Source organism: Meleagris gallopavo, chromosome 5 (genome assembly GCF_905368555.1).
Source record: "Meleagris gallopavo chromosome 5, MGAL_WU_HG_1.1, whole genome shotgun sequence".
NCBI classification, from domain to species: domain Eukaryota; kingdom Metazoa; phylum Chordata; class Aves; order Galliformes; family Phasianidae; genus Meleagris; species Meleagris gallopavo.
This window is the reverse complement of record NC_139408.1, coordinates 7,903,561-7,919,282: the sequence shown is the minus strand read 5'-3', so window position 1 is coordinate 7,919,282 and position 15,722 is coordinate 7,903,561. Positions and strand designations below refer to the sequence as shown.

The 15,722-nt window shown below is 37.5% G+C and overlaps 1 protein-coding gene across 5 annotated transcripts in view; it reads right to left on the bottom strand.

Moving 5' to 3' along the window:
• Positions 1-15,722, bottom strand: part of GALNT18 (polypeptide N-acetylgalactosaminyltransferase 18) — a 244,109-nt gene that overhangs the window by 59,250 nt on the left and 169,137 nt on the right. For all 5 annotated transcript variants that reach the window (XM_085224103.1, XM_085224105.1, XM_085224106.1 and 2 more), the window contains 3 exons: positions 8,880-9,063; positions 7,534-7,731; positions 4,907-5,021 (listed from right to left, as the gene is read on the bottom strand). In XM_085224103.1, coding sequence (XP_085080229.1) covers positions 4,907-5,021; positions 7,534-7,731; positions 8,880-9,063 — 497 coding nt within the window. The remainder of the gene's footprint in view (positions 1-4,906; positions 5,022-7,533; positions 7,732-8,879; positions 9,064-15,722) is intronic.

Sequence of the window (15,722 nt, the reverse complement as noted above, 5' to 3'; positions counted from 1 at the left end):
CTTTCAGATGGCTGTGCTGGCACAGGCAAAGCACGGGTGTGGTGCAGGCCTAACAGCAACAGGAGGGCAAGAAGGAGGAGGAAATATAAACCACCAGAGCTGCTTAATTCTAATGTGCTGAGACTACAGCCTGATTTATGCATTGTCCAAAGCTTTTCCTTAATGAAAATTGACATCTATTTATATGTAGTATGTTCATAATAATTCACAGTCTATGTCAAAAGTACTGACAGGTAAAATTGCTGGAAACTTATAAGAAAAGAAGGAACAATTCAAAATGTTTTCAGATATAGATATTTGGGAGCAAATGCAAGTATCTGCACTTGCTCATGAGTATCAAAAAGAACACTTTTACAAGAGCATATTAATAGAAGGAGATTTCAAGTGAAAAACCATAAGGGTACACAAATACTTTGGTTTGGAAATGATTGGAAATGTAAACAAGCAATAGGCTTTTAGGGACAGAAAGGTAGAATGGGCCAACTAGCCAGCAGTCTACCATTATGATCCCAGAAGGGGATGTAGGGGGAATTTCAAAAAGGGAAAACAATTAGATAAATCTAGTTAGAGCTCAATCTCCTTGCAATAAAAAGAAAAACATAAAGAGGATGTCAACTTGGGCATTTAGAAAAAAACGGGTAATGGTGTGACAGGCTTCTAATCTTGCTCTGCAATAAAGGGACTATATTACATAGCCAATACCCCAAAGAATTCTGGAACATTTTCTAGTCAAAAAACTCATTCCTACTTCTCTGTCCATAAGCCTCTCCCCTTTAGTTCTCTACTCCCAGAAAAAGCATCAGGATCAGCTTCACTTTAGCTCAACAAACAAACATTTAGACCAACAGCTAATTAAGAAGGTGTATTTATTATAATGCTATTTTATAATAAATCAAACTTATAAATTAAAGTAGAGTGCTGTAATCAGTTTGAACTATAAATGCAATTTTCCCTGTAGGTCATCTGATGCAGAGTCTTGATATATCTTTCAGTGGGAGAAAGACCCATTCCTTTTCCATTAAAGAGCCATTACACTCTAACAAAATTTTCTTTTACCCATTTAACAAAGCCATTATATCCCTGTGAACATAAGTTCATCTGCAGGCACAAAGTCTTTCTGGCACATATAATTACTCTAAGTGAAAGCCCAAGCTTACATTTCCTCAACTCTGATGATGACTTAGTCTGTGACCTGAGGCAAATCACTGAATATTTGTTCCTAAAAAAATGTTTGTCATAACAGAGCATTTGGAAGCTTCATCAGACACGTAGGTTGCTTTAAGAGACAAAACGATTGCTGCAGGCTTGCTCTTGATAGGAAATCTTCTGCTGGTATCTGCAGAAACTGTGACAGGCCTCTAAAGATGCCTCCTGAAAACTAGTCCTGAACCACCTAGTGCGGGATCTAACTGAATACATCTAATTGATTGCAATGGATTTGTAGGGGCTTCTATGTAGAAGCTTCTATTTGCAAGTAATGCAAGTCCAAACACAGCCCTGAAGGAGAGTCTACATAGAAGTTATAAATCCCAGCCTTAGACTCACACTTTCTTTCTACTATAAATTGACATTTCTTCTCTTAGATAAGCAATGTGATTCCATCTCACCCTCCAAATTTAATCTCGTCGCTTAGAAGCAAACTTAAGTCCATTTAATTGCAAATGATCACAAATAAACACAGTAAATGAATCTTTCAGTAATCTCAGACTGAGTGACTGAGCTGCTCAAAAGGGTGCTGCCAAGTCTTGCATCAAACAGCCTGCCTTTGTTTTCCTATGGGTCAAATAAATAGCTTTGCAAGAAAATATCTGCTTGAGAAGAAAATACCGTGTTGCATCTAAGATTCAAAACACATTCCTGTTTTGAACTAATTTTTCAATTCAAGGAAACAGAATTCTATTAACATTAGATTATATATGTTTAATATCTTACAAATACTATTACAATGCCATAGACAAGGTAAAAACCTTACAAATTAATACTCCAAATTAGAGATGAATACTGCTGAGAGGAGAAACTAACTCACATCAGAATTAAGTGAATAATCCACTCTAACATCTATTTTCTATGTCTTGTTACTGCTTATCAGCAACCAATGCTTTAGATTCAGTTCCCAATTGTTGGGATGTATATGCTCATATAATTAAAAAAAAACAAAAAACAAAAACAAAAACACACATTTGTTCAGATGATGAGGTGGCAAAAATTGCTCCTAGGAGAAGATTCTTGTAAGTCTCCACTGCATCAGGATCTGATTCCTGGCCCTATGCAGAGAAAAAACTCTGCTAGTTCAACTGAAAATAACCATTTCAAGATTTCAGAAGACACAGTAAGTGATTTCTCCTATATAATGAAAAGACATCCTAAGTAAGTAGACTTTACTTCTCAGAAGCATCTCAGCTAGGAGATTAAATCTTATCTCACATTGTTGAAGATGCAGCTGCCAAAAAAGCAAACGGAGAATAAGGCTTTGCGTTTGCACATAGGCACAGAGATATCAGCTTATGCAGTCTTGTAATCGCATGATGCTCTAGCTGGTATGCCTGAGTTTGGCCAACAGTGGCTTTATTTTCTCTGGAATGAAAGTACTATAAAGACCTTGTTCAGCTTAACTTGTCTAAGGTAAACAAATAGCTCAAATGATCCTTACTCTCGCTACTGTTTCTGTAGTTGATTGCTACCTTTCCTCATTCTGAAAATATCTTTTCTTATATGATTATTGCATAAAATTTCTCAATGAAGGAATTGCTTTCCAGTACCTAAATACTGCAAAGGGAACAGGCTGTTTGAATTTTGCTAGGAAACTCAGAACGTGGAAACAAACAAAAAAAATCCACTCTATCAAATAAGAGAATGCAATACACTACATCCTCCTTGTCAGACAGCCTGGACACTAGGCTAGCTTGGACACAGTCTGCTTCCCCTCCCCTACATGGTAATGTATAACACACAGCAGAATACCAGGTGAAGTTTGCTGCTTTTTAAACAAAGAAAATAGTGATGAAAAATGAAGCAGACAGAGCAACCTGAGAGCATCATTTTTAAAATGGAAACATTATTTTTTGCACTAATAATGTACTTGCAACATAGTTTTTGTAGAACAACTACTGCCTTTATTGATTCATAGCAGGCTCTGCCTCTGAAAGCAGTAGAGATAGTCTAGAAGTAATTATTTGGTGCTGCAGAGACAAGACAGCTGGTGTGAAATCTCCTTCTGACCTACTTAAAGGAGATCAAATGGCACAAGTAAGGGTGAGTGCTAGGGATGCAAGTGAATGACACAGCTGCTGACATTGCAGCAGGACATTCTAAGCAGCCATCTATATTTTGTCAGTAAACAGTGTATGACCCCAGGTACATACCTGTGAAGTGCAGGAAGAAGCAGGTGACTGAGGATAGGAGCTTGCTTATAAAGCTTAGCAACAGAAGAAATAATACAGTGATTCCCAGAAGCTCTAATATTGCGCTATACAGTTACACTCATCCTGGTATTATCTAGGATATGCTGAGAACTGTAAGAAGAGTTGGTAATAACCTGCTGAAAAATCTGCTCAGAAATTTGTTTTGATAGAGCCAGGAACACAGATTCAAGTCAGGATAAAGTTAGATGAGGCAGCATACATTATGCTACCTTGCACATTACAATCTGTTACAGATGAAAGTATTTTATGTAGGTCAGGCACTGCTTCACTGGAGACAGGGAAAAAAGCCATAAGGAAATCATAGCTGGGCCTTATTCCAATGATCCAGTCTACTCCAAAGTTTTAAATGTAAAAAGATTTGTGTCTCCCTGGTCTTGTCTATCTAAGCACTCTTCAAGAACAACTTCTGCAAGACTAAGTATAGCAGAATAGATAACATATTTCTCATGATGCAGAACCAGATATAACTCCTTACTCTCACATGGAGACTAGTTTTGTCAGTTGAAAAAAGAAAAGTAAAATCAAAGTGACACTAATTTTCAACTCATTGCAACACTGAGCTGTGAAATCAGGTTTCAGGAATAGAATAAGGCTCTCTGGCTCTCACAGCCAAGAGAATGGTGTTATTAAAAGAAACAGTATTGCATTTCTCTCTTCCTTTCCTTACAACTGTACTCTAATGTAACAGAATGTACCTGCCCTTCAGTCTTCTTGCAATATCATTTTATCTCTGACAGGTGGTAGGAACAGAATTGCAGAAACCCAAAAGTAAAAATGAGGGGGTTTTTTGTTTGTTTTTCTCATAGTCTCATCAGAAAACTGTTGATTTTTAAAGACAATTTCTTTTTTTTTCTTCTTTTTTTTTTTTTAACTAATACATAATTAGGTGTTTTTATTCTGGTAACCAAAATGCACAAAATACAATGGTCCACTAATGTTTCAATAGAAGGATTTAGAATATAGTTTTTATAACACACATCATTCTGTTTTTCATTACCACCTATCAAGCTAGGAAATTCTTTTGTATCAAGAAAGCCTGAAAGATTCTCAAACAGCACTGTATTTTTGGATGGTATTTAGTTGTGAAGAGAGATAAAAGAGGTACACAAATCACAGGAAATACGACATGCAGTACACAAATTGAAGAAGAAAATGTGCACTTGTGCAACTTCAGTATTTTATGAATAATTTCAATTACCCTACAGAGGGAATGTGACATAAATGCCTGCATATTTCAGTTATCATTTGTGCAGAATTTAGCATTGTTGGCTGTATGAAAGAATACATATTTCTGTATTTCTATCCTTTTCCATATAAACTCTTTTTAAAAAATATGCAAACTTTCGCTCTTTCGAGTTATACTTCATTTTTGCACACATTCATCCCTACACTGGTGACTCCACATTTTTTTCCCTGCCCCCATAATGAAGATCAGGTTGTATTTTAAATGAAAGCTACCAGTGTCAGGGGGATACATTTCTTACCCTGATTCCAAGTTCCACATTCTCTCCTCCATATACTTCCATGCCTTCATCTAGTAAGCCAATCTCCTGGAAATATTCTCGGTCTACTATGAAGCACCCAATTAATGCAGGACTTCTGGAAGAAAAAAGCAGGAGAAAACAAAATTAATAGATGAAATACACATTTTCATTATTTAGAAATTGATTAAATTTATCACTACTGGGTCAAAGAGTATGTCAGATTCTTAGGGAGGTTTTTCTCAAAGAGATTACAGTTTTGTCTTCCAATGTCTTTGATTCTATAGTGAAATAAGCACTACTGAGGGAAAATAGATTCAAAATGACTGGACAAACACATTCACCAGAATACATAGGATTTAAGTGCTCACAGTATTAGATCCAAGAGCCCCAGCTTTGTTTATGAGGCACCACACATTGTAACCAAAACGTGGAGCAGTTTGCCTCTGCTAAGTTCTCAAGTTTCTTGCCTGTGATAATTAACAAGGCTACTCAATGATGCATGGTTTTGTGTGTTTGGCCAGAAATGCAGTTCATCTGCATTTAAGAAAACATTTATCTTTAAGCATATTTTAAAGAAGAGGTAATTGCTTGAATAGGAACTTCCAGGTCAGCTTCTACAATCTTGAATCAAGAAATGCCTAACTTACCAGCATTCTGTAACACCAGTCTATTGTACTGAACCAAATCTAAACAAGTCACATATCTTTACCAAACCTGTAAGCTCATTTAAATCATGACCTGAATTAGCCAACCTCTACTAAGCAGAGCTAATATTAAGAAGGTAAGAGTTCAACCGTTGAGTTTAATTTCACTTGTAGGAAATGCAGTGGAAGAGAATGCCAAATAGTGTGGACTTCTCACTTGTTTGCCTATCTTATAATGCATATTGACATGAAATAAAATGTCTTTTCTGACTATGTGGCTATTTGAAACTCTGAGAACAATAGGATATTAATTAGCAGTACACAGGAAATCACCCTGCACTTATTAGGAACACTCAAGCTGCAATAAGTGTAGACATCTGTTTTCAAACACTTTACAGGATGTCTTAATCACAAGCTGTACAATTCTACATACATTTCTGCCTTTAATTTGAAGTGCTATAGTACATGCTTCCATGCTTCACAACAATTAAAGATTGTTTCTGATTTATTTACAAATGAGAAAATTAATTGTTGTTTTTGTTTTTGAAGTATTTTTCAGAATACTTGCTCTTTTCTTTTTTTTTAATAATTCTAGAGGCATATTTGAAGGCATGATACATGTACCATGAATACATGTGGATTTAAAAAAGATAATAATAATTCTCCAGCACATGCATACACTGTATCTCACTGGGGAAAAAAAAAAAAAAAAAAAGTTCCAGGGAAAGGGAAAGAAAGGGCTAGGAAAAAAGAAGAAAAAAAACCAAACAAACAACAACAACAACAACAAAAAAAAAAAAAAACCAAACTAAACATCCAATATTCTTAAAGGACATTTACTCCAAAATATAAAGTATGGAGCTTTGAGATAGAATGGAACTGAAGATTTGCTCTTCATTGAGCATAACTACCTTTCCCTAAAGTATCATCACAGTTAATACAGGTTTGCCTCTCCAGGAATTAGTACAAAATTTCAAAGTATTTTCATATTACTAACACAGTTCATTAAAACATGAAACACTTCTAATGATGTGGAAATTACCACCTCTTTATGTATGTGGCAAACCTGTGAATGTTTAGCTACTACTTTTCAATTCCAAGTCCTGTTCAAATGACCGCCAGCTCGGTCAAAGCAGTCCAGTGTGTCTAAGCCAACAACTCCCAGAAAGAGATGTTTGTCTGAAAAGACAGAACTGCTGGATGAAAGATATCCCTTGTACAGACTGCATGGAACAAGTTGCTGCTGATGAATCCCTCGTGCAGCCACTGCTATTTAAGGTTCTGCTTTGCAGCTGGTGAAAGCAGTCTTCATCCTTTCATTCTGCAGAGAGCTAGAGTACAGGTACTAATGACTTCCTTGATATGAATGCCTAGACAACAGAGATGCAGAGATGATTCAGGGATGTCCATCCTCCTTCCAGAGATAAAGGTATTGTTCTGTATTGGCCTGACTCCAGAAATGAAAAGCAAATACAGAGGTAGAGTGTATCAAAGTAAAGATTTAATAAGTCATTGATAACATGTTGTTGGTCAACCAGCATTAATTCCTATAATGTAACAAAGCAATAAAGCTATGTGGCAGTACTAGGAAGAATACAGCTGTTAGAAAGACTCTGTTACATAATGCATTTGTAAAGAAAATGTAATTACTGGCCCATTACCACTAAATTAGTAGACAACATTTGGAGACTGGAGGCTGCTGAGCATTCAAGTCTACTATTTCACTTTGGCTAAGTGTTTAGCCCCATGCTAATAACAGTGAAACCTATTTTAAAAGATCTCCTGATAAAAGTTTTCTTAATGAATGTGTAGGGAGCCAAGGAGTAATGCAAAAGAGGACAGCTCAAGGACATCAACTAATTTAACATCTAATTTAATATTACAGTCAGTAAACTTATTATATAGCTGAGACCACTCACCATCTGTCACATCTAGATGAGCATTTCCTGTAGTACACTAATCTGGGTCACAGTTGCACATTACCTTATTGGAGCAGTTGTGTTCTCCAGTTTCCACCATGACTTAGGAGGGTTCAGGTAACGACACCATAGCTCCCAGTCAAACCCTTGTGCTGAGAGGGGATATTCTTCTATTTCAAAATTATCATACTTAATGTTATCAAATGATGGAGAAATGACCCTTTTTCTGTTTTCCTTTATCCTAGAAAGCACTGGTTCAGCCCTAAAACAGAAAAGAAAAAGAAAAAGATGACTATGTCAGTAGAAGGATAGCACTGATGGACATACCAACCTACACTGTGCATTTCAGAAAGCCATTCAGAACTCTCTTTGCTTTGAGATGGAGATGGGGCAGAGTAAGATCTGCCCCAAAATAACACACTGGACAATTTTATGAAGGATGCCCTGTTATTATCATTAATGTTAGCTGGAGAACTGAAGAAATTATTATCTGCATACTACAGAGCATTTACATACTTGCTACCAACTAACAATAATTTCAGGCTTTCAGTATTATCAAGGGCATGAAGATCAGAGTTAATAATAGACTTACCCTATGGACAGCACCTCCTGCCTTTTTACAATCTTTTCTACTCAAGAAAAAACAAAGCTATTGTCTGGATCAAACAAGCTCAAATACATGCTTTTAGTTACGTGCTACTTTTGCATAGAGCAGCAATGTTGAGAAAAAATGACATATCTTTGTTTACACTATAGAACATAAAAGAAACATTACTTTTTATTAAAAGGAGGTCGATTTCCTTCAGCCCTTTGCCCATAAAGGGCATTACTGGAGGGAGCTGATTTCTGAAAAGCACAGGCATAGAAAATATATTTTTTTCTCATTAGTTTTACAGGCCATTATTTGGATATTTGGAAGCTACACAAATGTTAAGCATTTTCTGTTTAAAATATTGCCCTGAGATATGAAGAGAACTCAAGAAACAAGAGGAGAAAAACCTGAGTCATAAGTGTGCTGCTTCTACTGCAGACATATCCCTCATATCTGTAACTAGGCCACCATTCCAAAATTACCATTTACTGCTTATTTGAAAGAAAAAATGTAGCAATACATAATACAGATATTTTAGATACAGGAAAAAGGTGCTCACTTAGCATGCAATTTTCCCATAAAGTTAAATACATTGTAATTACACCTCTAGATAGCACACTGAAAATATATACATATATCTAGATTACATTACATAGTACAAATGTATTTTTCATGAATATGCCCATCTCTGAAACTTTTTATTAAAAGTATCAGAACGCTAATTCACCCTCTATGTGCAAGAGAAATAGCATTTAGTAATTTATAAATAGTGCTTAGAAAGCGTGCTTTCTTTAAAGAAGGTACAAGCAGACACATACCATCCCACATTGAATTCCACATGGGCATCAAAGAGAGCAACTACTGGTGCTGTGGCTACTCTCCATCCACTAACTCGAGATCTAATCAGCCCCTCTTGCTTGTTGTGTCGGACAACCTTGATGAAACCAGGCTTACGGGCATTCACTTCATCAACATACTTCTTTAGTTTCTCTTTGAGTTCTTCTGCACAAAGAAAAGAATTAGATGTTAACACGAAGCATCAGTTTGCCAAGATGTAAAAATCTGTTCCTCCAGCAAAAAAAGATTCTTCACACAGAGGAATACTGCATGTTGATTTAACTACTACGAGCTTTCAAGTAGTCAAATCTAAAAAGAGACAAAACAACAACAAAAAAGCCACCAACAGAAGGGCCACAAATTATACAGAAATAAAAAAATTCCAAGTGTTCAGCCTAAATGATTGCCAGAATCCTGTAATTGCTGAACATGCCACAAGATAAAGCACTCAGTCACAGTGGACCATAGCTACATAAGTGTATATTTTGTTACCATAGCAGCAAATAAGATAACTATCTCATATTCCCAGAAAAATATGCCAAACTTACTAATACTTCAAGAAGAGAAAGAATAAAATGAATTATTTATATTTTTTCCACTGCTATTTTGGAACTTCAACAACAACTTTCTTCCTCTACTAAGATCTTCCACAACATCTGCTGATTTTTGAATAGGATACAGACCAGCAAATACAGAAAAGGAAAACTAATCCTAATTAAAATATGATAACCTTTTTTATCAGCAGTTATTGCACCTCTGGCCTAAAGACCATTGCATGAGGAAATGCAAAATGTAGAACTCAAATATGCTGTTCAATATCATTAACTGAAAGCACTGTTTACTCCTACTGCTTATTAGCATTTCTATGTTCTATTTATGTTATGGATCACCAAGAATTCCCTCAGCACTGCTAAATGCCCTTTCATCCCAATTTCTCCATAATCCATAAATGTCTGCTGTGAGGCCGAACAATGCTCCCATGGTTATGACGTTAAACTGGAAATCATCAGATCCACATTAAAATGCTGTCTAGTTTTTTTCTGTGAAATCTTGAGCAAGCCACAACTTCTTCATAAATCAATGAATAATCATAAATTACACAAGCCAGGTATGCTCATGTGCAGTCCTAGTCCTGATGGTTCATAAAGTGAGAGCACACATTACTTCCCAACTGATCTTAGGAAGCAGGTTTCTCCTCAGAAGCATTTGCTTCCCAGACAGCTTTGCTCCTCCCAGCCTTGTGTATGTCATCTGCTAGTTACTAAATTCTCTCTTTCTCTTTCAGTTCCTGGCCTATACATCTCCCCAGACAAGCTGGTCAAGCATAGTTTTTGTCCTATAGAGAGAAACTTTTTGACTCAGGCTTTAAAGGCCAAGCTATCCCTTGACTGTAGCTTGTGATGTTCTGACTAGCATAAAATAAAGAAACTTTTCATTACAGTATTCTCCTGTTAGCCAGACTAAAAGGCTGGAGAACAAGAGAAAACCAATTAGTTTGAGGATACTAAAATACAAGTTTTGGTTGCAGGTTTTGTTGATGGTTCAAAAACATAACCAATAACTCTTTTATTGTTTTAACTGGCATTAGCTGGACAACCTGCTCTTGGCTGCAAGCAGGGAAGACTTATGCACTGAGTCCACCAACTTCTTATCAGCATAAGCCAATTACACTGGGAACCAATCACGTCAAGTAGATCTGGACAATATGCACACAAGAATAGTTAATGCAACAGAAGAACAAACAAATAAACTTTTTTTTTCAAGCCATGTTAAACATTTGCCCTTTGAAAGGAGATAGATGTTTTCTCTCAGTCTGACAAAGAGGAACAGAGAAGTTTCACAAGGGATCCTCTAACATAAAGCCTGTTTCAACCCATAGACCTCACTGGGACTACTTCTGAGGATTTGGAGGGGAGGATGATCAAGCTCAAGGATTCCTTAAATTTATCCCTCCTTGAAAGACCTGCAGACAACAACCTTGCATGATGCTTTTGCAGGTAGTTGCACTGCCACTGCAAGGCTGTGTGTGCCATGTACCTTTGCATAAAGGAGCCATCTCACAGCAAGTAAGAGAATACCACAGAGAAGTGCTGGTGTATACAGTTTTTCATTAAAAATGAACAAGCAAACAAAAAAATTAAAATGGAATAATCTGCCATATGAGTCCATGACGGTACTTAAACTACAGCTATGTTTTACGGATGGATTCAATACAATCCAAGAATTTTCCATCTCACATTGTTCATTTCTTTTATCTTTGCTCATATGATTGTTGGAAATAAACTGCATCATCTTGCATAAACAAGACTCAGAAATATATGTTAATATAAAATACATAGTGCAGAGCGTTTTTCTACTTCACACTAGATTTGCTAGGTATTGATCAATACACTTTTTTCCTTTATTAAGTCAAAAAGCCATATTCACATTTCCACTGTGCTTGCAAAGTGTCATATTCTTATTCCTTATCCCCAACACACTGAGATTTGTAGCAAGCAAAAATCCACCAAATCCAGTAGCTAAAAGCTGTTTAAATTTGAAAGAATACATTTATGCTATTGAAATCGTTCCTATCTGAAAATAGGCAGCAACAGTTCTGTATTCCCAAAATGTAACATGATGCAGGGTGAATATCAAAACATGAAGATCAAAGTTTGGTTCTCAGTGCAAGTGGCTGCTCATAGTTTTACAATATCAGGAGGCTGTATTTGCCACAACAATGCAACAGCACTGCTATCTAATACATGAAAGGCGAGCAGGCTCTAATCAAAGACCTGGAAATCAGTGCTTTTGAAAGAGTCTCTGTTCTCTGTATCACCTCTGATCTTGGCAAGTGGGCTATTCTTACTCCTGTCATATACATTTCCTAATGTGGACTGACTTTATAAGCTTGACTAAACACAAAATGTTTTCCATAGCTAGGTGTAAGTATGGAAATAAATGGAAATAGAACAGAACGCAGTCCTTGGCTTGCCACCAGCATGACTTTAGCTGCACGTTATAGCTATGACATTTACTAGGCAGTATGCGCTCTTAATATGCACTACAGCTTTTTGGGAATTAAGAGAATAGCTGGAGACCATCTCAGTGGAACATTATGGGCTCACCCATGGGGGAATCCTTCTCTGGACTTCATTATCAACCCCAGGAGGCTGAGGAGAGTGCTGGATCTCAGCTAATCTTCAGTACTAGTCCACAAGCAGTGACTCTGTAGCATGTCCACAGAAGAGAAAGCAGTATTTTGCAGTCGGGCATTTTCCGGACTTTGTCATTCAAAACAGCTTAGCCTCGCTTTGCAAAGGCACACCGCTGAAGAGAGCACTATGCGCGCCCTTTGTCGAACAAAGCCTATGCCTATTGGGCAGACTATCCCAGAAGAAAAGACGTTTTACTAAAAAAAAATGATCATTACAAAAATGTATCATTTTGACTCGACCACAGGATTCAGCAGACATGCAAATGAAGCCTACAAAGTACTACCTGCAGAACATTTGACAGGTGCTTCCCCCACCTCCTCCTCCCCCCTTGCAGTCTGCATTTTCCTGAGCTTTACTTGAGAAATCTGAGTTCAATTGTCTCTGACAGTTTCAGAGCATTGTGTCCAACTTGAATGAATGATGGAACACTCCCTCTGGAACTGATCACATAGTTTGTGATGGCACTGATAATTTTCAGTAATATATTTTTAACCTATGTTCTGTTTCTTTCCACCTCAGATACACTCCATGAATAATAAACAGTCTTTTTCATTAATTATTGTTCTTCACTGCTTTATGCCACCATAGGGAGAACGAAGGGAATGAGCAAATGTGTCATCTTTAATACACTGTTGATTCAGTTTCTAATTACAAAAACAAACAGGCTTATAAAGATAGATGCATTTCCCTTTCAGCACAGAATTTTTCAAATAAAGACTTAATTTGATGAAGCTGACTGGGTATCTACAACTGAAGAGAAAGAATAGCCATAGATGACATGGGAACACTGTGCAGATCTTGTAAGTCGTACACCCTATGACCTGCCTCCATAAGGTACAGATATCTGTAGCACATCAGAGCTCTCCTCACAAATGCAGAGGTCATAATTACATGATATAACAATGTTTAATGCTAATGTAACTAAGTTCTAATACTTGTCAGAGGTTGGTTGTAGATTTCTTAGAAACAATCAAAGATTTTGTTTGTCAAGTTTCCTTATTCAGCATTGCAGTACAGTGCTAATAAATTAATTCATGCTGTCTTGCCTTTTTAGGAAAGCAATTCCTTCAGAAAATGAAAGGAAAAGAGAATGGTAGATGAGATAAGCTTTAGCAGTGCAACTGTTTTCCTTCCAATACTGCAGCTAGCGTGGCTTGTGTGAATGACCAGTTTGAGATCAGAGGGGTAACATGGATCACAGTCCTGCCTCCTCCTTGGATACTGGGGGATTGCAGCAGAGTCCATAATATGGAAAAGTTTTATCATGTCTGCCCCAGCGAGTTTCTCAGAAGAAAAGTCATCTACAACGTACCCTTCATCCAGTTGCATGCAAATGACCTATGGTCTGTGCGCCTCCACTTTTACCTCTTGGAGGAAGTCATCAGGCTAGATGCTCAAATGAAGCAAACTGCCCTAGCCCCACGGGACTCCAGCGTCCTACAACAGCTGTGGATCTGCCCTAGACTTTAAGTTTTAAGTTACTGATACAAAGTTGTGTTATTAGTAATAAATTACTGCCTCACGTTCATAGAGGTCAGTTAAGCCTCTTTTTCAGTGGCTTTCCCGCTGTACAGTGCTCCCATTCTGAATGCTTACATGAGTCCTCGCTGCTCTCAGAACAATTACATTTGTAAAATCTGACACATGCTTTCCTGAGACAGATGCATTTTTGGGACTTTTAAAAAGAGTTGATCTTTAGCAGTAAGTTTGCCAAGAGAGCTAATTAAATAAGTAACTAAAAACTCTCCCACATAACTATGCAGCAATATATTTTCTAAAGGCTGAACTTCTGGAGTGGCAGAATACTGCCATCTTAGCAAGCCTCAAGATTTTAACATGAGGTTAAAATTTACTTTTCTGTCAAACAGCTCTTGACACAAACATGGCTCCTTCTACCAGGCACCTGCTCCACTTCTGCAGTTGCAGGTGAGCAGATAAATCAGCAAAAAGGCACCAATCCCAAAAAGGACCTAATTTTAAACTAAGGTTTTCCATCTTCTTTATCTGATCAGTTGTGGCCCAAAATCTTAGCAGCAGGAAGAGCTGCTTTTCCACTCTTCCCCTAATGATTTCAAAACCCTTAGAAAAATGAAATGTACTAACATGGATAAATTCCCCTCTGGCAAATAAGGCAAGCCTATTATACCAGGTATGCAGCAGAAAAACCTCTCTTCCCTCTCAGTCACTCTGTAGGTATATAACCTGAATTCATGACAGCAGCTGGGCATGCAAGAAAAATTGGTTGGTGCACTTTATCTAATAGGATTGTACAATGTATCGTGTCCCTTATTGTGCATGCAGCTCAGTGCTTTGTTTTTTTCTTTTTCTCTGGTCCCTTATCTTTCATGCTCAAGTGATCACCTCTCATCTCTGTAGCAGAAGCATATAATTCCAAATGGAAAATATTTATAACCAGATAGAGGCATGTCATTTGTAATGCCCCTGTGTACATAGAATGTTTGCAACAGAGGGCAAGAATGCACAAAAAAATAAAAAGGGCCTGCTGCACACACGTATTTAATAATCTCATGTTATCTGGTAATAGATAAAGCACCCAAGGGAAATTAACATGATGCAAGGAATTGATTAGGACAGTTCTTTTCCTCTATTACTACACCTAACTTGTTTTGTTGACAGAGATGTATAATATGATTTCAGAAGTCCATGCTATCCACATGTAAAACCAGATCGGGTAACAAACTTTCACAAGTACGACCTTTGTATTCAGCAATTCAGAGCCTCCACCATTCCTCTAAGATAAATGAGGGCTGCATGAATTTATTCCAGCTCAGACTCTGGACTGTAACTCAGATATTTACTCAGTCCAGTACTGCTGGTCTCACAATAAATGCATTAAAAATATGCATGTTTCTCCCCTTAGCCTCCCCACCACCACATGCACACACACAAATTTTCCTTTGCCTAGGAGAATCCAGGACATTGCTTTCAAGGGGTTTGATGGAGGCTGCTCTGACCTGTTCTTCTTGGATCCTCTCACAAACATCGTGTCTTCCACATTTATGGAAGGAGTTTTGGTGGACACTTCACTAAATCCCCTCTTACTGTTTTATGTCCTGGGAATCCAATAGCATGAGAGCCACATACCAGGAACCAATTCCATTTCAAAAGAGCAACCAGAAAAGCAACAAGTACCTTACACCACATGTATGGGAACTACTGAATCACAGCCTGAACCTCTGATTAATCACCTGAGGTGAGCAATGAGTCAGCCATGGGAGCACAGGTGAAGGCAATTCAGCTGTGCTGCAGGAAGGGATGGAGCCTGGCTCCACCTCTCCTAGACCCATTTAAGATCTGGCTACGAGTAGGGAAGGATCTCTTCTGGAGATCCACTTCATTAGAATTTTCCATGTAAACCCAGGATACAGATGGGTGTACCTATCATTTCTGTTTCCTGCTTTGGTGTAACAACTACATAGCCAAGCTCTCTGCTATACCATAACATCTGTACATTCGTTATTTGTATACCACAAAAGAAGCTTTGTAGAAGAGACTTGTGCCATCAGCTGTTCCTTGAGTGACCTAGCTGACATGTTTCTCTTCTAAACGCTAAATGATGCACAGTTGCAACCTTTGGCCAGAAACATGGGATACCACCTTCCAGAT